The sequence below is a fragment of the Anas platyrhynchos genome, chromosome 14, assembly GCF_047663525.1.
Source record: "Anas platyrhynchos isolate ZD024472 breed Pekin duck chromosome 14, IASCAAS_PekinDuck_T2T, whole genome shotgun sequence".
Taxonomy (NCBI): Eukaryota; Metazoa; Chordata; class Aves; order Anseriformes; family Anatidae; genus Anas; species Anas platyrhynchos.
Window position 1 is genome coordinate 6,116,797 of NC_092600.1, and position 24,998 is coordinate 6,141,794.

At 56.9% G+C, this 24,998-nt stretch overlaps 1 protein-coding gene and 1 long non-coding RNA gene across 3 annotated transcripts; one reads left to right on the forward strand and one right to left on the reverse strand.

The window, feature by feature from the left end:
• Positions 1-5,502: 5,502 nt before the first annotated feature.
• On the forward strand, positions 5,503-10,624 carry LOC139998683 (uncharacterized). The gene is made up of 2 exons (XR_011803407.1): positions 5,503-9,714; positions 10,432-10,624. It is a non-coding gene; the product is annotated as an uncharacterized lncRNA (long non-coding RNA).
• Positions 10,625-14,266: 3,642 nt separating this feature from the next.
• Positions 14,267-23,227, reverse strand: SPARC (secreted protein acidic and cysteine rich). Of its 2 annotated transcripts, none has more exons than XM_021277302.4 (10): positions 23,083-23,227; positions 17,965-18,034; positions 17,668-17,715; positions 17,297-17,381; positions 16,749-16,870; positions 16,474-16,594; positions 16,234-16,367; positions 15,847-15,995; positions 15,202-15,350; positions 14,267-15,044 (listed from the first exon to the last, which is right to left on the reverse strand). In XM_021277302.4, exons 2-10 carry the CDS (start codon positions 18,019-18,021, stop codon positions 15,016-15,018), a joined length of 894 nt encoding a protein of 297 aa, XP_021132977.1. In that variant the 5' UTR covers positions 18,022-18,034; positions 23,083-23,227; the 3' UTR covers positions 14,267-15,015. The 2 variants fall into 2 exon arrangements, with proteins under 2 accessions (XP_021132977.1, XP_005010591.1); XM_005010534.6 differs by having other exon boundaries at positions 17,668-17,718; positions 23,083-23,226.
• Positions 23,228-24,998: the final 1,771 nt, after the last annotated feature.

Consider the following 24,998-nt stretch of genomic DNA (forward strand, 5'->3'; position numbering starts at 1 on the left):
GGTGAAAAGGAGTGAAAAGTGAGAAAAATGCAGATCGTGGAGGCATTGCCCCAGCCCAAACAGTGATTCGTGGTGCTGAGGGATACCAGGAGCCCTTGGGAGCTATGGGTGAGACTTTCTCCCTCTTTGAAATGCTTTACCCAAGCATTCACAGAAACGTCCCCATGGTTTCCTCTTGGACTTGTGCTGATGGGTTTCAGCAGTGCTGGGCATCTTCCCATCACTGCTGAGGGGCTGAGGACATCTGAGGGGCTGGCGGGCTTCTTGGTGAAGAATGAAATGCTTGGGACGAGAGCAGGAGGACCAGGGCATGTCCAGCTATTGACTTGGCCCACAGCTTCTCCCAGCTGTTGGACATCTCCCACTGCCTGCATCCTCTGAAGGATGAGGCAGGATTGGTTAATCTTGTATTCATAGGAGGGGAAACTGAGGCATACGGATGTTCGTCTGTGCTTATAAAGATGTTAAATCAAACAGGGATTATGTGGGTGAGGGGGATCAGAGGGCTGGGGAAGGGTTGGTGGGACCAGAAGATACAGGCCACAAAATGGCCGCCTCGGGAAGGCGAGCCTGCCAAGCAAGAAGAGCGTCCCTTCAGCATCCCCTCTGAACATGGCTCTCCTGGATTGTCCTGTAGCTGCGAAAGATGTGTACAAGGCCAAGCACGGGAGCTGGATGAAGGCAATGGATATCCCTTCTTTGCTTGTAGCACCAGGAAGGTGGCTCTGAGAGGGCTGCAGGGCAGCCCCAGCACCTTAGGGCTTTGTGATGCAGACCCTGCCTCAGGAATTGCCTTCCCAATTCGACTGGAAAAGGGGTTTCTCCATTTTCCACTATCACACGGCTCTCCACCACTGATGTTGGTTTGGGGCTTTTGCTCTGAAGCAGCTCTAAGTCTCCACCCCCACCTCCTCCCCCTGTCTCGTGCAGTTTGGGTAGAGCTCGAGCAAGAGGAAGGGTCGACCTTCGTTAGAATAAAGACGAAGGCAGCCTGCCAGAAAGATAAACAGAAAAAGGGCTGGGTGAGAGGTGTGGAGAATCCCCGAAGCTGAGGGGCTTTGCATTTATTATCATATTAAGTGCCTCAACACCCAAAATACCCAGCTCCATTTTAATGCGCGTTTTCTTTAAAAAAAAAAAAAATGTGTTTAATTGCTCCACTTAATTCATTAAAGGATTACAGTGAAGACGAAAGGAAAAAAAAAAGTGAAGGATGACGGGTGGTTCTGGCATCCTGCTCCAAACCCTCCGTGTGTGTTTTGGATGTCGCACAGACTCAAACGTGACTCTGCCGCCCGGCGCTCCCGGCACCGCTCCCAGTGTTGTGGGGGGACCCTGGTGGGCAGCTGGGACCCCTAGGGGCACAGCCATGGGCACCAGCAAATCCTCCCCAATTCTTTTCCAGCTCCAAATCCTTCCCAGGAGGCAGACGATGCTGTTTTTATTATTTTTTATTATTTTGGGAGGCTGGTGTATCACTCAGGCCCGTTTTCATTTGGGTTCCCAAGGTTTGGAGGTCGGGCTGATGGATTTCATGCAGATGAGCTGAGAAAGGGTTATGGGAAAGGTGCAGGGGGGCAATTGGGGCCTGATAAAGGGGAGGGGAGATCGTGGGGGCTGCTCTAGGGACTGGGGGTTGGTGGCAAGGGAGCTGCATGCCCGTCCCCTCCCTGATAGCATCTTTGTGTGAATGAAGCCAGGGCTGGAGCAGTGGCTTTGGAGAAGGGGAAGGAGAGGTGTGAGGGTCGGTCCATCTCGGGGGAGATGTTTGTTTGCTGACAAAATGGAGGCTGGCTTCTGAGCTGCCCCTCGTGGCTCCACCAAGCCTTGCTGGGGCTTGGCCATGGGAAACAAAGCCATGCACAGGGAGGCCAGGACATCTTGATAGTCTTTAGTGTGGCTTTCCCATGCTGTATGGGGTGTATCGCCTTCCCAAATCACGCTCTGCAGAGCCTGGTATTGCCATTTCGACACTGTTTCTTCCCAGCTGCTGCTGTGTCCCAGGCCAAGCTGGGGGAGAGGTTTTGCAACCAGTTCCCTCCAGCAGTGACTGAGTACAGCGGGTCCCGAGCAAAAAGGGGCTGCTTCGAGGCTGTGCAAGGGGAGCTGGGTCTCTGCTGCTCTGGGAAGTTCCCGAAGAGCCCAATTTTCCCACTGCTGTTGATTAACATCTTAATAACAGCTAGAGCAAGGCTGTCTGCTGTGGTGGATGGATGACCCCAGGCTCTCAAACCCCAGTGCAACACAACGACCAAGTTGGGGCTGCAGAATTGTGTGTGTGCATGGGGAAACAGCAACTCATCCTTCAAAAAATGTCCCTTTTCAGTGCCCTGCCAGGGGTAACTGGCCCTCCAAGGACAGGAGCCTGGCAGCAACCCTCCCTGACCCAGCCCAGGCTGGGATGAATTGGGCTCGATGCAGAGTTCTTGCTGTGGGTGACATGAGGGCAGGCAGGTGATGTGTTTGTATAGGCAAACACTGTCTGGATGGGTTACAGGAGGGTTATGCAGAGTTTTAGTGTCAGGAGTTGTCAGCAATGCATGCTCACCGGGGACTTCTTTTTGCAAGTGAAGCTTGCACTGTTTTGGGCGTAATGTGCATTGTTTGAAATGCCCTCCTGGAGTTTTTCCCCTACCAGCTTTTATCTGTCTCCGCCATCATAAATATCGTCTCATTTTCTCGCTTTCAAACGGGTCCTGGAATGAACGCTGTGGGCTATCTTGTACCCCAGCCTGGAGAATTCACATTTTGTGTGCAGCATGCCAGGGAATTTTGCTTGCCAGTAACGACTTGTGTTGTAATTGTGAACTTCCTCTTGCAGCAGGGATCTGTCTCCCCACTTCCCTGGTGAATGCTCGCTTTGGGAACGGAGTCTGGAGCCACGCTGGTGGTTTTTCCGTGAATTTTCTGAAGACCCCTTGAAATTCCCAGACTTTTAGTAGAAGACAGGGACTTGGGCTGAAGGAGAGCGCTAGAAAGGGCCACTGCAGCTGAACCTGCCCCGCAGGGAGGACTGGGGAAGGGAGGGACCCCTTTTACCCCTCCACCCTCTGCCTTCCTCCCCAGCTGGGCGCCTGCTCCTGTTTTCCATTCCCTTTGCCTCCTCCCCAAGCTCTGCCCCACAGCCTGGCCCTGGGCCACCTCCTCCAAAGGAGGGCCCGAAGCCAAGCTCACACCCAGGGCAGCAGCAGGAGCGGGGAGGGCAGCGCTCCCCAGCACCCTGCCTGCCAGTGTCATCTGACGGCCGCAATTAGGGCAGGAGGGGAGAGCTTACTTAGCCGGCTCCTGCCAGACCCCAGGGTGATGAAAGTTGGGTTTTAGAGGCGGCGAGATAGGGCCGGGGAAGGGGATCAAAGGCATCCTGGCTGCCTACAGCGGCGGCTGGCGATGCGCGGGGCTGCGCTGGCGGAGGCGATGCTCGGTGCCGGGCTTGCAGGCTGCAGGAGCTGCATTGCCATTCAAATGCAGCCTGCGCTGCCTGGCGAGCGGGGAGCAGCCTCCGTTCCCACGGACTCATTTACCTGCTTGGAAGTGGAAAGCGCTCCGTACCTGGCGGGCTCTGCCGGGCTAATTAATTTATTTAATAATGATGCCGAGCTGCTCTCCGGGCCTTGCTGCTTTGCATCCCAAAGGGTGATGATTTTTTAGAAATTCCCAGTGGAGATGTGCCTGGGTGATTTATATATATGTGTTGTTTCTTTTTTTGTTGTTGTTGTTTTGTTTTTCGTTCTCCGTTTTGTACATCAGCGTGCACAACGGGGCTCTGATGTGTGCAAACGAGCATCCCCAGGTGAGGCTCCTGCTCAGGGAGGGCAGCGGACCCTGTCCTCTGCAGGAGTAAATCCTGGGGCTCCGTGCTCCTGAGGAGCTGCAGCTTGAGCTAATGAATCCAGCCCAATTAACTGAAAGCAGGAGGAGGCTCCGAGGGCTGCGGTCGCTAGAGGGAGACAGGGGAGCCCCTGCTGCTCGCCTGGGTGAGAGATTTGATTCACCGGCACCCTGTTTCCCTTCCCCTGCAGTCTCTGGGATGAAATCCAGCTGGCTTGGAGGGGTGCAGGAGGATGCCCTGCCAGCTTTACACCACGGCTTTTGTCATCTCAGCATCCGTGCTCCCTGCAGGCACCTGCCCATCAGCTGCAGCCAGCTGGAAGTGGGGACCAGGCCGTGCAGCAGGCTGGGGACACGCGTGTCCTAGCAGGGATTGGGAAAGCCTTGCTACCTTACGGGGAACCTCTGCCCTCTTTTCCCGCTGCCCCTGGCAAAGCAGTTGGGACAGCTGACTTCAGGGAGCCCGTGTCTCATTGCAACACAAAATGGAAATGCTGTTCGAGGCTGGCTTGCCTTCAGGGACAAGCAAGAAAACATGGGTGTGGGAAAAAAGTCTGTTATCCTGTAGGGCAGATGCAGTGCCTGCAACTGGAGTTACCCAAAGCAGCGCCTGTGGAGGCTTCCAGGCACTGGAGACATTGCTCCTCTGCTGGGGCACGGGTGCAGGTCCTGCCCGGAGCCTGGAGGGGAGAAAGTGCCATCAGCTGGGCTGCCCAAAGCCTCAACAGTGCTGCTGTGGGATTCCTGCTTGAGCTCTGCTGGGGCTCAGCAGTGTAACGAGGCTCCTGTGGCTCCTAGGGCAGGCTGAGCACCCGGTGCTGTTCCTCTGCTCTGTGCAGGTTCGCTCTCCCTTTCACCCTGCGCCAGACCTGGGTGTTTCCGTGACTTGCACCCCTGCTTTGTGCCCCGGCGGGTTGTTCTCCTCCTCGCCTTACCGATTCCTACCCCAAACTGCATTTTTCCCCGCTGGTGAGTCACGCGTTGTGCTGTTGCAATATTCACCTTGCTGCGACCTCCTCCGGAGCCGTGTCCCTGCATGCAGGAGCTCATTCGGGGCGCAGTGATTCAGCTCAGATCACAGGCCTTCTGCCTCTTTCCTGTGCCCAGCTGTGTGTATCCAAGAAAGCATTTCTGCCTGGTGGGGAGTGAATCACCCAGGAGTGGCTCACCCAGCCCTGCCCGCCGCGAGCAGGAAGGGGAATGGGGCGGGAGGAGAGGTGAGGGGGAACGGGGCTGGGAACGTGCTGCTGTGGAAACCTTCCTCCAGCCCCCGGGCTTTGCCTGGCAATTCAACGCTCGGATTTGGGGTGGCGGAGGAAGAAGGGGAAAGCAGAGATGTGGCGTTGGGCTGCTTCTGTGCCAGCTCGTGGGCTCCCCAACCTGCTGGGGCAGAGAGCAGCCGGTGCCTGCCCTGGTCCTAATGCCCGAGCTGCAGCTTTTCTGCAGCCTTGTGCTCTGCTGGTGCTCCGGGCAGGCTGGGGCACGGCCACCGAGCTGAGGACGTCCGCTGTGTCATGCCCTGGGCTGAGCTCCCCACCGCTTCCCACAGCTCCTCGCTGGAGCTGCAGGCAGGGGGTTTTCCAAGGGGGAAAGCCGGGACGGGGCTGTCCTGCCTGCTCAGCTGCCACCTCCAGCAGGCAGGGGTGGCACTTTCAGTGGGGGCACTGAGCCTTCATTGTGTTTTCTCTCAGCTGTGTTGGTTTGCCATGGTTTCAATTTGATGAAAGCTGGCCCAGAGTGGTGAAAGGCACCAAATTTAACAACTGCTGGAATAGATGCGCGTTGTGGCACTGATAACAGCCTTAAAAGAAAGTCCCCATTCGACCTGGCTGCTCTGGTGCGCTCTGTAGCATCGGGACTGTTACTCACTTGGTGTATAATTATTCTTGCATTACCAGGTCCTGGCAGAAAGGAGCTGGGAGCTGAAGGAGGGGATGCTGGCTGCATTAACCACAGCGTCACGTCCGGCACAATTCATTGCCTTCACTTCCAGCTTCTGTCATGGCTTATCCCACATGGCCAAGCACCCTTATTTGATACCGGCTGATGGGCTGTCGCCTCCTGGGCTGGGGAGGAGGGCTCACAACCTCTCCCCACACCGTGTCACCATCTGACCACCTTCTGCATGCATGCAGACAGTGCTGAGGCACCCCAGGATGAGGGCTCCAAGGTGCTAGAGCCAAACATGTGGTAAATAACTGCAGGGATGGATCTCAGACACACATCGTTGGGGTAAGTCAAGAGACCCACAGCTCATGCCTTTGAGCCACAGCTGATCCTGATAAGTCACAGCTGCCAACCCCCAAGAAGTGATGAATGTGACGCTTACAGGAACGGGTAGGGAATTTCCTGCGATCTGCTGGCTACAAGCGCGGCCGTTAATGCTACTCTGAGATGATCTTGTTTGTGATATTTTTAGAGTTGCATGGGACAGGCCCATGGAAGGCACAGAATAAATCAGGTGAAAACCTGAAATGCCCTTGAGTTGGTTCAGCCCCTCGCCCTGATGAGGGCAGGGGTACTGGGGTCTGTGGCCCATTGGTGGTACCCATGGGACAGAGAGGATGGAGATGAGCCCTGAGGGATGGAGGTGGCACACGGGGAGCTCAGCCCCTCCAGGGATCCGAAATGGCCAGCAGCGTGTGGCTCGGTGGCACTGCAGTTCAGCCCCTCTCCCCTAAACCATGCTCCAAGGCTGCTGGTGCTCCTGCACTGATTGCTCGGTGCAGTTTGGAGAGGGAAGATGTGGATGCAAAGGAGCCGGGGTACCTGGGGAGCAGCTCTGCCCTGCTGATGCAGGCACTTCTCCTTGGCCCCAGGCAATTATCCGGCAGCAATTATCTCCTGTGGGTGCCACCCAGAGCGAAGCTCTCCCTAGGTTTTGTTTCCCAGACGTCTAAGGACTTGCCTGGAGAAAGCTCCATGGAGAAACCTTCATCACCCAGCTGGCTTGTGCCCGGACGTGTGCTGGAAATGGGCTTGGCAGGGGGCACAGAGCAGCATGGGGGCACTTTGCCTGGGCTCCGGAGCATCCTGGGCTGTGGGCTTGGAGGATCATGTGTGACTTGTGCCTTGGCACAAACTGGCTTCTTGCTCAGCATCCCAGCCTCCTCCATGGATGTCCTCCGTTGTCACTGTCCCTGTGCAGCTGAGAGCAGAGATCTGAGATTAGGAGAGGAGCATCTTCTGTCTTCTGTATTTTCTCGATATTAATTTTTCTTATCTCAATAGAAGTAATTCAGGGTGCATGCTGAGCTGGAAAGGAAAGGAGGACAAAACCTGGGGCTTGCTCTCATGACAAATCAGCGTCATGTGTCCTCAGAGAATGAGGTTATTCCTCACCACCGGGGTCGGAGCCTGTCTCATCATTGGCAAAGAGGAAAATGACATCTTTATTGGACGTGTGTCTGCAGGCAAACAGCTTGAGCATCCCGGGTATTGAATCACAGGGGTAAAAGCCTTGAAATGAGGATTTTCAAACACCAGTAGAGCAGGAATTAGGAAATAACCTGTTCCTTGACCAGCCATGGGAAAATCTGCATTCTGGTTACTCTCAGCACAAGCTTTGCAGGAGGACGGATGGTGGCCGTGGTCTCCTGCTCTGTTGGCCAGTCCTGGCGGGGGGGTTCGGTGTGCATGTGTGGGATGACTCCGAGCAGCCAGGTTGGGCAATAATTTGCTGTTATGCAAATCACACGGATGTTTCCCAACCAGGGAGGGGTAATTCCTCGGGTGTCCCAGGGCCCGGCTGTGGCTCTGCTCGGTGGAGAGTCCCCCTGAGCAATGGTGCATGGTGATCCTTAACATCATGTCTTGTTCTGGGTCCAGGGGACAGGTCCTGAAGCTTCTCTCTTCTTTGTGTGCCTGCCAGTCGCTAAGTGACGTGCTGCTGGTGGAGGTGCCTGTCCCTTTGTCCATCAGCCACCCCTTGTCCCTCCGTTTAATGCCCATCAGGGCTGGGAAGGGGCACAGGAGCTGTGGCACACACTGGGGGTCTCGTTGTGAGTCCTGCGAAGGAGGACATCCACTGGTGAGCACCTTGAGCCAGGGCTGGTAAAAAATAAGGGGCAGGCTTTGGCTCCCAAATACCTGTGTGTTGAGCCAGGGTTGCAGGAGAGCTGTCTGCAGCAGCTGGCACACCTGCTTGGCTCTGAAACCCTGGCCAAATGTGGTCCAGCATGGTGTGTGTGCATGGATGCGAGCCCCCGGTGCCGTGGCAGGGATGTTCGCTTCTTGGCTGCAGGATCTGAAATTCTTCTGCTCTTTGTCCCAGCAGGGCAATCCATGGACAAGTGCTGGTCTCTCTGCTTTATCTGTCTCTAAATGCCTGAGATCAGTAAGGACAGGGGAAAGAAAGCCTCTTATCTGACTGCCAGCTACATTGAAAGGGCCCTGTGTCTTACCTTGTGGTTTATAATTTCCAAAGTCTTTGTGTCCAAATTTATCAGAGGACATGGGAACAGCAGCACGGGCACAGCTCACTCTTGCTCATACAGGAACGGACCAGCGAGGCAGTCAGAGCATGGGATGTCAGCAGGCACAGAAGCACCAGACGGACAAATACCCCGTGAACTCTTACCATGGATGTACCTGCCCAAACTCTGGTTCTGATGTCAATTTTACATGTACGGGCTGCAGAAAAAGGGGTGTAAAGTGGCAGCAGGCGGTGGTGTTACATGGGAGAGGTGCGAGGAAACTTTTAATCCAGAGAGATCGTGAGGCTCAGGAAGCTGGAGGTGGGGGAAAGCCTGCTCCTGGCCAGAGGCTTTGATGAGAGCCACCTCTGAAGGCAGAGCTAATTCCAGGGAAAGGAACGGAGATGTTTGGGTGGTTTCGGGACCAAGGGATCGCCTTCAAAGCTGCTCGGGCATCCTGTGTTAACCTCGGGTAGGTGGTGTAAATAAAACAAGTGACCTAGAAAATATACCAGGGCTTGACACCTCTGCTTTCCCTTCTGCTCAGCAGCCAGCACGCAGAGGCTCTGGCATCTGCTGCCGGTTGGCAGGGGAGCAGCACTGGTGTGAGCATTTGACACCACTGATGGAGAAAACAACGCCAAAGTTGTGCGTATAAAGAAATGTGTAGTTTTGGGTACACAGAATAAATACATGGACACATCTCAAAACACTCTCGTAAGGTGCTAAAGCAAAGGGCTGTGCGTTGTCTGTGTGTGTGGAAATGCGTCTGGAGTTGGTAAATACCATTTTACGCTCTTCTCCATATATGTGCACAGATGCCTCTCATGGCATGGTATGAACATGACTAAGAGTGAATATTCCTGCTAATCGAGATGAGAAAAGATATGGAAACACATAAAAGACGAAGATTACGCATTCTTGTAAAGCCTTCAAAGATAAATTCGTGCACCGGTATACAAATATGCAGGGGGAAGGGATGTACCCAAACACATTAACAGGGAATTATGCCCACGGAGAGCCCAGCAGTCCCCCTCTCTTTTTGGACGGCTGTTTATGATGATAATTAAAGCCCCGTTTGGGCGTTACATCTCGCTGTTTGCTGCGGTCTTATAAATCCTTCAGCAATTTGAACTCTGCCGTGAACAAAGGTGTTGCAAAGGATGGAAACAGAAACAGAGAGCGAGCCGTGTCGTGCTCGGCAGAGGATGCGCTGGGCTCTCCGGGGAGAGTGGGAGGTCCCCAGGACTTTCCAGCCCCGTTGCTTGGGGGCCCCAATTCCTCCCACCCGAGGGAGGCACCCGTCTCGAGCACCGCTCCCCTCCGGATGGATAATGCAGTCCCGGGAAGGGGACCTGGGGCAGGCTGAGCTCTCCTGGGAGGGGAAAGCTTTTCCAGGGGCTCCCCGCCTCCCTGCAGTGCCCGGAGATAGGAGGGGTGAACAACGTGGGCCTGGAAAGGCTCCTGAGAGGTAGGCACTGCTGGGGGGCTGGGGGGGAGGCGGGCAGGGGTGCAGCTGGGGGCAGGCAGGAGGGCGTTGGGGATGGGTTTGGGGTGGAACTGGAAGGGGAAGGGGATCCTGGTGGGGGGTATGGCTGTCAGCAGCAAAGACGAGGAGTGAAAAGAATTAGGGGAGGTGCATGAAATGGGTGGCTGGGGCACGAGGCACTGAAATGGGGAGGGAAAACAGAATATGGGAACCGGTGTGCAAGGAAAAACCAGGCGGAGACACAGACTGGTGGGGAGAGAGAGAAGGTGACGGGCATGCAGAAGGATGAAGACACGATCTCTCTAGCAGGATGAGCACTGTAGGAGCAGCAAGAAAGGCAGCAAAGGGAGCAAGCCAAACCCAATGCACTGCGAGGCAGGCAGGTGGGCCAGGGCCAGCAAGGCTCCTTGGTGTTTCCTTTGCTGCTCCAGCACTGGTCTGGTTTTCTGTTCCTCTGGCCAATCAGCCAGATGTCCAGGTGATGCTTGGTGGTGCAGCGGTTCTGACAGCAGCTCGGCAAGTCACCGAGGTGACAGCAGCCATGGGTGCTCCTGCCGAGGGATCGAAGCTGGAGAATGTGGAGGTGGGAGCGAGGGGTGGAGAGGGACCAGAGACCATCTGCGGAGAGCACGGGGCTGTCTGTGCAGCCAGCACCACGATTTGCCTGGTGGAGGTGGTGACTCCTGGCCTCCTTCCTAGGATGAGCTCATGGCCTGGATTCCCCCCAAGAAATCAGCACGCCCTCCCGCAAACGGCTCAGCCCTGCTGAGGGCATCTGTGCAGGTTATCGCTGCAGATGAGTCTCCAGGAGCACCGAGGGACTGCTCCTTCTGAGAAGCAGAGCCGGGCCACTTGTGGACGGATGAGGAAGTAAATAAAAGGATGAAGCAGGGCATGGCTTAATTCTGGGTTGTGCAAGGAAGACAAATTTTCAATAGATTATTTAGGGCATTCTGATCCCCCCTTTGTGGGCTCAGGAGAAGACAGGCTGGGAAACGGGCAGGAGAGGTGGGTGCCCAGCCCGCAGAGCCTGAGGTGCTCTGGGAAGGTCTCCATGCAGAGCAGGGGGGCTCCTGCTCAATTTGGGGGTGGAGGGAGGGAGTCCTGAGCTGCCGTGGGGCTGGTGGGCAGATTCACAGCCCCATGGACCCGGCTTTGCTGTGGTGTGACAGGGACTGGGATAAAGGGGGCCCTGCGAGGATGAGCTGAGCGCAGGGAGATGAGAGAGAGGGGACAGGGCAGGGAAAGAGGAGAGGAAATTTGGCAGATAACCTGGAGGCCTGGGTTTGTGTGTGTGTTGGTGCAGGAGTGTGTTAGGCACGGCGATTTGTTTGTTCTGCCTGCACGAAAAGGAGAGATTTCTGCTCTCCCACCCGGAAGGAACGAAGAGGCATTTGGAAAAGCAGCGGCTGAAGGGAAGCCAAAAGGAGTTCATTCATTCACTTCTTTTGCAGATCCTTTGGCACTCTCCTGGAAAGAGCCTTTTACAGCCTGGGTCTTGCCTCTGCCCCTGTGCCTGCCTGGCACAGCCCAACCCTCACCAGCTCCTCCCTGGGTTTGCTCCGGAGCCTCCCGGAGGGGCCAGCAGGGAATCCAGGCTTCTCCCAGCCTCGGCAGCCCAAGGCTGGCCTTCCCCCAGCACTTCACCCATTCCTCCTCTCCCAAAAGGAACGTGCCCTGACACCTTTGCCTTGAACCGAGTTGCATTCAAGAGCCTGGGTTTGCCCACACATGTTAAAGTACGGCTGGAGGCAAAAAAAAACAGGGAAAGCTCCAGCGTTGGGGGAAAGGGGAGCCAGGATCAGAGCCCAGAGCTCGGTGCTTGCACCCAGTGGTGGTGAGGAAGGGGGCAGAAGAGTTCATCCCCACCTCACATCCAGCTTTACAAGCCAGGACTGAGCACCCTTAGGTGGATGACCCATCCAGAGGGTGCTGGCTTTATCAGCCAGGGGCTCGCTGCCAAAATCTGCACTGGGGCTGAAACCTGGATCCCAAGTGATGGGGATCCTCTGATGATAGATAAGGCGAGGATTTCATTAGGGGCACCGTGACCAAGAGGAAATGACAGGAAACCCCCAGGACGCATCCTGCTGTTCAAGCCCAGGCAGACAGAGCATGGCTGCAGGTGCAATTAGTGCGGAAGAGCAGCAGGAGCAGGTCAGACCAAAGGTCTGCCTCGATCCCTCTCCGCATCCAGCAGCAGATGCTTTAGGAAGAGGCTGTGGCAAAGCCTCCGGAGCCCAGGCAGCGAAGGCGATCGGCGAGGTGTTTGGGCAAGAAGTAACACGAGGCATGTGTAGCTGTGCTGGTCCAACCGAAGCAGCGATCAAAAGGAATACGAAATTCAGAAAAATGTAGGGAATGCACATAAAAATGTGACCCGGGGCGAGTCGTTTCCTAAGAATCACAGCCCCAGAGTTTATGGGATTCTTGGAAGCGCAACACCAAGGCTGAAGGTAAGTGGGCTTAATTGGGAAAAAGCCGTGAGGTATGTGGAAGGCCATGAAATAGAAAGTAGGGTAACTTCTCCATGGCTAGTGCAGACACCACAGTCCCCTACACAAATCGTTACCGACTGTGTAATTCCCTTGGCACCACAGCATCTGGGAGGCAGCCCCAGCCCAGCTGCTGTTGGACCTCCCCATCACCATGCAGCGAAGTATCTGTGCACACGTGTGTGTCCTCCTTCTGTCTGTGCTCAGCCTGCACGAACACGATGCCTTTGAGGTTTAATGTCCCATCGAATCCAACAATCGCTAGCCACTGGGTTCAAAAATTAGAGGGAATGGGGCTGAGCCAGGCGGGCTGAACAGCAAAACACAAAGCATGGCATCGTATCAGACACGTGTCCTCTAGACCAAAAGGCTTCAGCCCAAAAGAAGAGAACACAGCAAATACACAGGGTTTGTGTGCGTCTGTCAGGCTGCCTTTGGATCCAGCGCTCGCTGTGATTTTTCTATTTTCCCTTTTCAAGTTTGCAAACCATGTCCTCAGTCAGCACTGACCACAGGGAGATTTTCCACTTGGAAAGTACAGTCGAGTTTCTTTACTGCTGAGCAGGCATTGAAAGGCTCAATTTCGGCTCTAACAGGGCAGGGGCTGTTCTCTTCCACCCTGCTGACCGTCTAGGTCTGAAAGCTTAAAAAGGCCAACTTATTCCTCAAGTCCTGATGTAACCCCGTGCATGGCGTTTGCCCCGAGGCAGTGAAATTCCAGCGACTCCGTGCTCCGGGCTGTGACCCTGTTAGGGTTAGGAGCAGCCCAGCTGCAACCTCCCGATGCTCCCTCAAAGCCAGGGCAGCTGCGCTGTAATTCCATGGAGCTGGGCCCTTGGGGCTCTGCCAGACACGAGTATTGTCCCCTTGGATGGGACACAGCTTTGGAATGGGATCCCTTCGCCTTCCCAGCTGGTCCCTGCCGGTCACCCTGTGCTCCCTCAGCTGAATCCCTGCTGGTGTGTGGGACGTCAGTGCAGGCCCCCCAAATCCCTCCTGGTACCTATGGCCGTGTCCTCACGAGCAAGAGCCCCTTCCGAGGGGTGCACACACAGCCAGGAGGAGCCCTGCCTCAGTTTCCCCACCGTGTGCACGGCTAGCAGGACCGCACGGCTTGTTCCAAGCCATATTCTCCTCCCAGCTCAACTATTTGGTAATGATTTAGCACCCCCCAAAGTCCTCTGTTGCCGTTACACTCTGCAAAGTGCTGCTCTGGTGCTGCAGCACGTTACGGCCGTGTGGCTCCTGTGCTCCTGCACGGCAGCACCGACACACGGCGGGTACCCATGGTCCGTGCAGCCCTCCCCAAATGGCCCCAGCCCATCTTCCCTCCTGAGCCACATTTTTTTTACATTAATGCTTTTTTGGAGATGGTTAGATTGAGGGAACTAAGCATTCCCCATAGGCACTGAAATTCCTGATGAAGACCCTCAATATTTGGTGGCTTTGGGGCACTGGGTCATCGTGTCTGTGCCACCCATGTGCGACCCCCCCAGGTCGGGGTGGGAAGGAACAGAGGGACATCGCAGGCTCGTTTAGTGTCAGTGTTTCAAATCAGTACTTTTTATTACAGAGACTCATCAGGTTGCTCACACTGTGGCAAGAATTTAATAATATAAGGCACAGGGAACATTCAGAGGTAAACAAAACAAACAAACAAAAAAAGATATCTCAGCCTGTGAGACTTAACCACCCCTTCGCTCCTGTCAGGACACCTTCTACAAAGCAAAATCCAAATAACTTCTCCCTTCCCTCCCGCCCATCCTTTAACCCAAAAACCCACAGCAGGAAAAAGCACCGCGTCGCGCGTGCGCCAAGCACGCCCCTCCGAGCAGAAACGTCCCCTGCGAGCCCAGCACAGCTTCCCTGGGAGAACAGGGCTGGAATTTAAGAGCAACCGAGGCAGAGGTGGGCACCGTGACCTGGGGAGCCAAGGGCTTGGTCTCTGCGACAGCAGAACAGCACCAGCGGGGTCAGCCGCCAGCACCCCGCATCTCCCCTCGCAGCAGAGAGAACACAAGAGCAGGACAGTCATCGAGTCATGGCAAAGCACGGAGCACTTTCAAACCTTTATTTCTTGAGGGGATTTTACAGGATGGGATGACTTTGTTGCATTCGTTTTCTTTTTTCTTTCTTTTTTTTTTTTTTTCCTTGTGCATTTTCCTGTTTGTTTCTCGTATTAGCCCTTTTTATTTTTTTTTTATTTTTTATTTTTGGTGCCCAATGATTGTTAAATTCAAGCCCTGGGAATGATATTAGAAAACAACTCAGAACAAAATCCTGCCTTTCTATGCCTTCCTCACCCCTCTCCATCCCCCCCCTACCACGAGCTGGGTGACCACAACATCACCCGCCCCGAAAGCCTCCCTCTGCCTACATCCCGTGTGCTCTGAGGCTCGGGCAGTGAATCAGCTGAGACCTTTTGTGTCCGTGCCGCGTGTCCGAGGACGTGCTGTTAGTAAGGAGATAACAGGAGTCGGTCCGAGGGCGGATCCAGAGCGGGTATTTCATCCAGGAACGGGGTCGGTCAATCATAAAGGCACGTCAAGGGGGGGGAGAGAGGGCTGGTGAGAGCAGGTGGAAAGAGCCAGGCGGGTAATGTAGTGGTAACGGGTTAGGCTGTGAAGGGCTGTTACTTCTCTTAGCACCGATACTACATACGTTTAGACCTATATTAGCACCTTGTTCCCGTGGAAAACGAAACGAAACGAAAAGCGGTTCGAAAACCGAAGGAAGTGGGAAGGTTAAAAACGAGACAAAGTTGGCAGCGGGGCAGGAAGCTGGGGGTTTAGATCACAAGATCCTTGTCTATGTCCTCTGTGGAAGGAAAAGAGAGAGACGTGGTCAGGGGACGGGTGCTGCCGGGGTCACTCCCGCATCCCCCTCCCCTGCTCGCCGCCACCCAGGGCCATTGCTGCATCCCTGGGGGGGGGAAATTTTGGGGTGTCCCCGGCCCGGGCAGGCAGATACTCACGCTCCTTAATGCCGAAGCAGCTGGCCCACTCCTCCAGGGCGATGTACTTGTCGTTGTCCAGGTCGCAGGCCTCGAAGAAGCGGGTGGTGCAGTGCTCCATGGGGATGAGGGGGGCGCGCAGCGGGGCCAGCTCGGTGTGGGACAGGTACCTGCCGGGGACACCCAGGGTCAGCGCCCCAGCTCTGATCTGAGCTGCTCTCCCAGTATCCCACCAGTAGCCCAGTATCCCTCCCAGTATCCACCAGTAGGCATACTGGAGGTTAAGGATGGGGTCTGCCCTTGCATCAGGCTGTGTTAATCACGAAATAGGCAGGGGCTGGGGGTCCTCCTGGGGGGCTGTGTGCCCGGTCATCACCGTACCCACACCCAGCTCTAAGCCAGCAGCTGCTGGTTCAGCTGTTGCAGTTATCCCCGTGGCCTTGGGACGAAGATATTTTAGGGAACTCTCATCTGATGGTAAATCTGAGAAGACACAAACTGCATCCAAGGGCGACGGGAGCAGCCGGGGCTGGGGGACACCCCTCTGTCTGCACAAGAGCTCACCTCCCATCTCCTGGGCTCCTGCTGCCCCCAAACCACCCTGGTTGTGCCACCTGGGCAAGAAGGGGACCTGGTGGGGCCCCATCCTGCCGTGCCGATGCTCACCCGTCAATGGGGTGCTGGTCCAGCTGCCCGAACTGCCAGTGCACGGGGAAGATGTACATGTTGTAGTTCTTCTCGAAGTCGCGGGCCAGCAGCTCCACGGTGTGGTCGCCGGCCTCCAGGCGCTTCTCATTCTCGTGGATCTTCTTCACCTGCCGTGGGAGAGCCATGTGAGGGGCAGGGGGGCACAAAAGGACCCCGGGGGGCTTCATATGGGGTGCCCATGGGTCGCTCTGCAGGGCTGCGAGCAAGAGATCCCCGGGAGCACAGAGGGAACCTGAAGGACCCGGGGCTGGGTTTGGTGTTTGGGAGCCAGAAAGTTTCCGTGCAGGGGTTTTGGTGCACGTGGACGTGCCCAGGAGCTGCCGGGCTCCTGCCCCAAGCCCTCACCTTGAGCTTCTGCTTCTCGGTCAGCAGGTTGTTGTCCTCGTCGCGCTCATACAGGGTGATCAGCACGTTCTTCAGCCAGTCCCGCATGCGCAGGGGGAACTCGGTCAGCTCCGTGTCCAGGCAGGCGGGGATGACTGCAAGCCAGGCACCGCGCTCAGCACCAGCACCCTGCCACCCCACCTAAACCTCAGCCCGTGGGCAAGGGGAGCCGTGCTCCCCGAAGGGAACGGCCCCACTTACATTTGCAGGGCCCAATGTAGTCCAGGTGCAGCTTGTGCCCCTTCTTGGTTCCCTCCAGGGTGCACTTGGTGGCGAAGAAATGGCAGGAGGAGTCGTAGGTCTTGTTGTCAGTGCCGCAGACCTGCGTGGGACGGGGAGGTGGTGTGTGAGGGGCACGTGAGCCCCGGCAGTGCCCCCAAAAGAGGAGTTTAACTTGTTCCCCAGGGCAAAAAACAGCTCTGGAGCCAGCGGTGTCCCAGCAGGGTCCCTCCCCGTCACCCAGCCCCTGCCCTCACCTTCTCGAAGACTCCGGAGGTGGCCGGGCAGCTGGAGGGGTCCTGGCACACGCACATGGGCGAGTTGTTGTCGTCCACCTCGCACACCTTGCCGTGCTTGCAGTGGTGGTTCTGGCAGGGGTCTGGGAGAGGGCAGGGGGCAAGGTCAGGGGGTGCCCCAACCCCACCTCCCGCGAGCTGGCCTCATCCCAGGGCTCCCCAGCACAGAGGGAGGCAGAGACAGAGACTGCCCCGAGCACCCCTCCCTGCACGGGGAAGATGTGAGGGTGTCCAGGAGCCCTCATGAGCCCTTGGACTATTCCTGGGCTCCTTTCTGTGGCCACACGTTGCAATAGCTTTGCTGTGCTATGGAGAATCAAGTGCTGGAAGAAATCCTGCACCTCTCTGGCTTTTAAATGTGCATCTTGTTTGGCACTGTGCTCATCCTGCACCCTTCCCAAAGGAGCCCCTCACTGTTTGGGGTGCCTAAAGGTCCCCCACCCATGGAAGGGATGGTGTCTCTGCCTGCCAGAAGGGAAAAGCTGCAGGGCAGGGGAAAAGCGACTCACTCTCTGCGACAATCTCCTCTACATCCTCTGTGGGTTCCTCGAACTCCCCCACCTCCACCTGGACGGGGTTTGCCCCCACAGGCTCCTGCAAAAGAGGACGGTGCGTGTGTGCCGGGGTGCGCAGAGCTCAGCCCTGGCAGCCCCAAAGTGCTGCTGCTCCCCCGAGCCCTGGGGATGCTTTGGAAGAGCTGATGGGTGAGCTTCTTCCAGAGAACAATTGATATTTGGAGGAAGAAACCCAAGAAGCACTGCTGGGTGCCACCACGGGGGCTTCCCAGAGCACCACAATGGGAGGTGTCCGAGCCCGTTGCTCTCCCCAGGGCGGTGGGTGCCACGAGGAGGGGGTGTTGAGGAGGAGCAGGGCCACCTACCTCTGTGGTGGGGTCCTCGATCACCTCCGTCTCATCGGGCAGGGCCTCCTGCTGCGGGGGAAAAGGACCGTGAGCTGGGGACCTTGGGGACAACGGCCCCGCTGGGGGGACATCCCAGGGCCACCCTTGGGTTTCCTCCCCCCCACTTCCCCATCCCTTGGGGGCCATGCAAGAGAGTGAGGCTGCTTTGTGCTTCCTACAGGGCTCCTGGTTTTATTCATTGGGAAAGAAAACCCCCAGCAGATCCATCGGGTGTTGGATACGTCCCCACGAGGCTCTGCTGGCTCCCCTACTCACCGGAGCTGCCAGGGCTTTGCCTGCCAGGCAGAGAAGGAAGAAAATCCAGGCTCTCATCTTTCAGCAAACCCTGAATAAAGGAGAGGAAGAGGAGGGATGAGGAAGGAGGTCACGCAGCTCCGGGCTGAGCTCACAGTGGCAGTCAGACACGCAGAGAAGGTTTTCTCCGTTTCCTGCCTTGTCTGGTCAACGCTGCAGCCCCACATGGTGGCTTTTCTAGCCAAAACCTTAAGCCAAATGTTGTTTCCAAGGCAAATTCTTTTGATTTTGCAACATGGGAAGGTGGGGGTGAGAGGCTTTCCAGGATCTATTAGGAAAAGTGCAGTCAGAATGGCAGTTCCCCTGCCCTTCACATGAGCAGTTTTGGCCAAAAAAAAAAGTCATGTTAGAAGCCCCTGATACGAGTCCCAGGTACAGGCAATGAATCTCTCCACCATTTTATTTGTCACTCAGAGGAAAAATGGAAGTGGAAAAAGGAAAAGAGGGACAGAAAGACAGGGAGGCTGTCAGCTTGAGAATTAAATCCCTTAGAAAGCACACCCCACGTGGACACACGTCTGTAGGGGTGGCAGGGAGCAGGCTTCCATCTCCGGCACCCCCAGATGTGGGGGTTTCTAATACACTTTTCCCTTTCCTGCTCAGAGCTGAGGGTCCCCAGACAGGCTCGGAGGGCACCTGAGGATCGTATCCTGCTGGGGGATGAGCTCCAAGAGGAGGGGGAGGACTTTGCACCCTCCGGATCGGGGCTGTTTCGGGGACGAGCGAGCAGCCTGGCTACCCCAGGCTGCGATGCGAGCCAGGAGGAGAGCTGCAGCTGGTGAAACCACCCCGTGTGCGTGCGTCCCCCCCCTGGTTCCTGTTTGGCAGGACGGAGCCCTTCTGTGCCAGGGCAGCGAGGAGCTCAGCTGGGTGCTTAATATGCCAGCGGCTTCCCTGCCAGCCGGGGGAGCGGGGCACCAGCTCCCTTCCGCCCTCAGGGAGAGCAAAACTCCCCCCGGCAGAGCTCTGTCCTCCTGCCAAGGCTCCCCCTGCTCCCTTCCGCTCGTCCTCCTCCTCTCCACCTGCAGGGACGGGGACGGGAGGGTTGGTGGCTTCTCTGGGACAGATGGTGCTGGGCAAGGTGCTCCAAGCATCCTTTTGCATCCTCCCTGTGAGGGATGGCCTCTGGGTGTAAAATGTGACAAATGCCACCCTGCTGGGGTATTTAGTACCTAGTTTAGCCATGTTCAGCCAGGCTGAAATCCTCCTTCCAGCCTCGCAGCATCACCCAGACCCGGCTCACCCTGGGATGCATGGGGCTGGTGGGGACGGCTGCTGGGGGGGGATGTGGGATGTGTGGGGATGGGGGACGGAGCCTGTTTGCTCCCAGTCGGTACACACCATCCCATCCCCTCGCCTTTCTCTGCTCTGGCAGCTGCTGCGAGCCTCCTGGTGTTTGCCAGGAGCTGCGCTCAGATCACTGGCTCTTCCCTCCTGGTGAGCTGGCTATTTGGGGGCAGGGAGGGGAGGTGGAAAAGTACTGAATCCGGCCATTTCCTCCTTCCCTGCCATCCCCTGGCTTGTAAAGGTTTCTCCTGGGCTTCTCCCAAGGGGCTTGTTTGCCTTGGAAGAGGTTCTGAGGTTCGGTGGTGCTCGGTGGGCAGAAACCCAGCCGGGAGCAGAGGGCAGGGCATGGGCACAGGGAAGGTGGCATTAAGGAGAGCCCAACCCCAGACCAAGGCCCTCTCAGATCATTTCCCCAATCCCCAAAATACATAAGTTTCCAAGTCTGCGTGCAGTGAGCCGGGCTCAGAGAATGCCATGCCAGGAGCCAGCAGACAGCTGGAGCTGCCGGTGTTGTGTTTGGAGGAAGAAGGAGCACGAAAGAGTCTGAGCAAACAAGCCTGCAGCGCCGTCTCATGCCAGAGATGGGAAAATAAGTTTATTTGAAAAACAACATCCTCCTGGAGGCTGTGCACTGAGGACATTGCTCTGTCTGTGAGACCCTGGCTGCTTTGCAAGGACACAGCCTTTCCTGAATGTCCGGTGGCCAAAAATCCTGAACTAACAGCTCAGGAGCCCTGCAAGCAGCGTTGCTCCAGCAGAGCAAGTGGCTGCTGCGGGTCTCCCTCCCTGCCATGGTCCTGCCGTCCAAGAGGATGCTACCTGCCAACGGGTACCAGCAGGAGCCAGGGCTTTCTAAGACACTGGAAGCCGGCACACCCTGGGCACAGAGAACATGCCGGGCAGAAAGCACACGGGGATGTCGGAGGCACACGAAGGATAACCTGGCAGCGGTGTTTGCACAGGGATCGGGCTGCTCCCTGGGAGCTGCCACCATGATGAGCCCAAAGCTGTTTGCAGGGGCTGTGGAGCAATAGTCCTGCTCTGGACAGGCTTCTTGGGGGGGCGCAGGGGGAGGTCTTGCTGTACCCAAACCAAACTCCAGCTAAAATTGAGAGAAGCCCCCTCTGAACCTAAAGGCTGCCCCCAGGACAGTGGATGTGCAGCCCAGCCAACACTTGACCCCACTTGCATCCTAAGTGGGGACTTCAGCTCCCACTCGCTGTGTAAACACGGTCTAGTGGCTCTTCCAAATGCCTCTCGATGGGTCCCTTTGGTCTCTTTTGTCCCCTCCAGCCCAGCCCGGGTGCCTTGGTGGGTGGAGGCGGGCGAGGGCCGGGCAGCGCAGCCTCTGGAGGAGGCTCCTTGGAGGGAGCAGCGTGGCCCATGTGGCACTGGCCCTAGCCAGGGTTGCATAAGCCCCACGGATGCCACGTTAGCGTGGGGAGGAGCCTCTCCTGGCCCCTCTGCCAGCTCCTCCCCGAGGCTGCTGCGATGCACAGGACAACCCCAGCAGCCTCTGCTGCTGCCTGGCCCCCCACCTCCAGCACCACGGGCAGGAACGGGCAATGGAAGGGCAAAAAAACCCTCACGCCTCGCTGGCAGGGTGGTGACAAAGTGTGACCACCGCAGGGACACGAGGTGAGGGCTGTGAGCCCACCACCCAGCCCTGGGCTTGCCGTGCAAGCAGGACCCTCTGAGCTTTAACTCGCCAACCGATTTCGGTTGGAAATCTGGTCTGAAAGATGAGGTGTGTGTGCCAGAACCCAGAAAGCTCCCCGCAGCTCCCTGCCTGCATGGCACTGCAGCCTGTCAGAGGTCCCAGGGGACCACCGCTGTCCCTGCCACCTACAGGGTCCCCCTGCGCTCACATCAAGTGTTTGGGGTCACAGAACCGAGTGGGTTTGGCTGGGAGAGAAATTCCCTACAGCTCATGCACACAGGACAAATTTTGCCCACCCCATCTTTCCGTGCAGCCGCTGGAGACATCCGCACCCTGTCAGCCCACAGACCTGGCAAAGAGCGACTTGAGCTGCTGTGATGGCACTTACACATGCACCAGGTCTTTACAGAACTCACTAACAAAGTGGCGAGAGCCCTCGGACTGGTGGAGCTGTGCGCTGGCTCGAAGCTCTCCCAGTTTGCCCAGTCTCCAAACTGCACCCGGAACGGGAAGCAGTCCAAGCAGTGCCAGAAGTGCATGGATGAGAGCGGGCTGCAAGCACGGGGAGACCCTGCAAACTGCAGCCAGAAGGGAAAATGATAACGCATTTTGCTGCCCTGCCTGTGCTGCTGCTTTTGTTCCCTCTGCCAAAAGGATTTGGGATGCTCGTGTGCCAGCTGCAAGCGGGTCCCTCGGGCTCCCGGGGCAGCCCGAAAGCTGATCTCCCACCGAGGCACGGCTCCACAAAGCGGAGAGCAAAAAAAAAAAAATCCTTCTGCTAAATGCACTGCAGAAATGCAAACCATCTTCAAAGCATTCCCAGCGCTCGCCCCGCCACAGCCGCTCCAGCGATAACAGCCCCGACATCCATCCGAGCAGAGGACCCAGAGAGGGTTTCCATGGGAGCCGACATTCCAGCGGGGCTGAGTCATGGAAGCCGTAATGGGGAAGGAGGGGCTTGCCAAAAAGTTTGAAAAGTTTATTTCTGCTCTTCCCCCCCTCCCGTCAACACCCGCATCCCTGCTCCTGCCTATGTGGCAGACAATAGCCTGGCTTGAACAGCTGCGCGGGGCGCGACAGCCTTTTATTTCCACTTAAAAACTTCCCTGGTCCGCCCTCCCAAGCTGCTGTGATTTATTTTTGTCCCTGGGGTGGGGAAGAAGAATTTTTGGGCTCTTGCACGGTGGCGTTGATCGAGCACCCGGAGTGCTGGCGGCCTCCCCGGTGCCCCCGAATTCTCTCCGATGTGAAAGGGGAGCCTCGGGGGGAGCCGAGCCCCCTTCCCTGCGAGGTTTCCTTCCCTCGGCTGGACAGCAAAGCAGAGATTTCTTCCAGGGGGGACACAAAGAGCAGGGTTTGGCTGCCTGCACGTCACCAAGGCCAGCTGCTGCCTTTAAAGGAAGCGAGCCCTCAGCTCCTCTGCCTGGCTCCGGAGCCGTGTCCGACTGGTCCCAAGTTATTGCACTTAAAAAAAAATAAAAAGAGCCAAAAAAAAGAGCTTTGTTCCTCCTCTCCTGTCTCTCTGTTTCCACCAGCTATCAGCTGGAGTTGAGCAAACCAGGGAGCGGGACCTGAAATGGATTCGGTCTGCCTGGAACAAAAAGCCGAGTGTCTTTTTTTTTTTCCTCTTTTCGCAGGAAAAATGAGAGCGGCTGCGCTGAGATAAAGCTGACAACCCTTTTGTTCTTCCCCTAGGTATTCTGGTGAGTAAAACGTCACCTGCCAGCACACCCCGGGCTGTGCACGGTGGGGACGGGTTTGTGACCAGATCTGGTTTGCCCTGCAGGATGCGCCAGGACCTCGGTTTAGCGCATCTCCCTAAGGAAACAACCCCAAAAGCCGGAGGGGAAAAAGGGAAAAGGGAGAAAAATTGAAGCTTTACATCCAGGTGACCCCAAAGCGTTAAGCTGGCGATGTGGCGGTGAAATAGAGTAACAGGTTAGGAGCTGGGAAGCTGCAAAGAGGAGCGAGAGAAGGAGGCAGGGAGGGTCCCCGAAGGCTCCGAGCGGGGTGGGGGGCACGGGGCGAGCAGTGCTGGGGTGGGAGGGCTGCAGGGCTGGGGTCCCTGCGAGGATCCCCATGAGCAGGAGCTGCAGCAGCACGAAGGAGACCGAGAAGGGCTCCGGCCATACCTCGCAGTCCTGGCAGCAGGGCTGAGGAAACTTCAGGCGCTGGGGAGGGCTGGAGGAATCTGCGGGTTTTAGAAGGAGGCAGCAGGAAGGCGAAGGGTGGGCTGGGTTTCCTGCTGCCTCTCCTCCTCCTCCTCCTCCTCCTCCTCCTCGCTATCTTTCCAAATCAGTCTCTTCCTCTGCCTCTCTCCCTGGTGGGCTGTCCCCACCCGCCTCCCGGCTCTGTGCCCAAAATACAGGCAGGGACACGGCCCTGGTGCCGAGGGCAGACCAGAGGAATCAAGCGGGGCTGCCGTCAAAGGGGTCCTGCAGGGATTGGGACCCCCCCGACCTCTCCCCTGCACTGCTGCAATGAGATTTTTGGGGCTCTGGCTCTGGCACCGGAGGGCAGGGAGGACAACCACGTCCCTCCTTGGTTTGCGCAGCTCCTGGCACCACGGCCTGCTGCAGTTAAACCCTTAAATGCTGTCATTTTGCTACGGTTTGCTCCCTGAGCTGGTGTTTTCCACCCTCAGGAGGACGCAGAGGAAGGGAGAAGGGACTTGGCTCCCCTCTCCTAACGCTGCTGCCCTCTGGGGCTGCCCTGCGGGAAGGGAGAGGAAAGAATGATCCCCGTTTTCCAGAGTGCGGAGAGGGATGACGTCTGAAATAGCTCCTGGTGAGCAGGGAAGAGCTTGGCTTGGAGGAAAGCTCCTCAGCGCTCTGCCGTGATTATCATCCAGCAGATCTGAGCAAATCCTGTGTCCTGGAAATGTGCTGGTTGAACCCGCTGCTCCCCACGGATAGCACCTCACATTTTGACCTTGCAGGCTATAACCCAGCTGGAGCAGCCGCCCGGCCAGAGGCAGCCAAGCAGCAAAGCCAGCTGGAGGTGGCTTCCCCCGTCTGCTCCCCACGGTGCTCAGCACGAGCCCCCAAAATCAAAAGCAGCAGCCAAAAGGCAAGGCTGTCAAATTGCTGGAATCGGGGACCCCCCGGGTGGATTGGTGACCTGCCACCATGGTGAGCTGGGGTGGCCCTGTGACCATGCCACACAGCCAGGGGAGGTGCGGGAGCTCTCCAGGGGCAGCTGGAAGGACAGAGACTTAGGGACAAGTAGTCTGGGCACCAGCAGGGTGAAGGACACCCCTAATAAAATGCAACATCGTGTTTTGTCTTGGCTGCCTGGGTCCATTCCTCGTGATTACACGCTGCCTTTGAGAGGGACCGAGGCACAGAGCTGGTGCCTGGCTCTTCCCACCGATGGTGCTGCTGATTTGGGTGCCAGCAGGGGACCTGCCAGGCTGTGCCGGCTCCTTGCTCTGTAGGGTGCCTTCATGACTTAAAACCTCTTCAGCACGCCCCACCTCTGGCCTCACGGCACTTCTGCTGCACGTGCAAGAAGCAGATGTAAGCATAAACATCCTTATGGCCAAAGAGAAACAAAAAAATAAACAAAAGCAAAAGGGAAAGGGGAGGGGAAAGAAAGAGAGAGTGGAGGGGCCGTGTCACCATCGCCACTTCCCAGAGAGGCAGCGGATATCTGCAGTCGGGCTGCCCAGGAAGCCGGCGGGGAAGGACACGAGAAGCCTGCTTTATTTGGCTGCACACCATCCAAAAACCTTCCCCGAGTGCTATGTGGATGTTGCTGTCCCCACAGAGCCACTCCAAAAGGTCCCAGTACGACCATCTCGGTGCGTGCTGAGGACAGCGTGGCGATGCTGCCGAACACCTCGTGTCCACGTGCCGACAACCACTCGTAGCATCTGGAGCATCTCCTCTGAGTGTCCACAGCTCCCCTGCGTAGCCCAGAGCCCCTTTCCTAGGTGCTGTTCGGCTCCAGAGGCCACACATCCCCCCCACAGCCCCAGTTCCATGTGCTGGATCCACACCCCGGGGAGGCGCATGCTCCCTGCGCTGGATTAGTCACGGCTCGCATT

What these genes read in the sequence shown, in the direction of transcription:
- SPARC (XM_005010534.6), bottom strand. Translation starts at nt 18,021, where the DNA reads ATGAGAGCCTGGATTTTCTTCCTTCTCTGCCTGGCAGGCAAAGCCCTG. An exon ending in GCAAAGCCCTGGCAGCTCCG is followed by an intron (nt 17,719 to 17,964) that starts GTGAGTAGGGGA and finishes TTTCCCCCGCAG; the next exon opens with CAGGAGGCCCTGCCCGATGA. An exon ending in GACCAGCACCCCATTGACGG is followed by an intron (nt 15,351 to 15,846) that starts GTGAGCATCGGC and finishes TGTCCCCGGCAG; the next exon opens with GTACCTGTCCCACACCGAGC.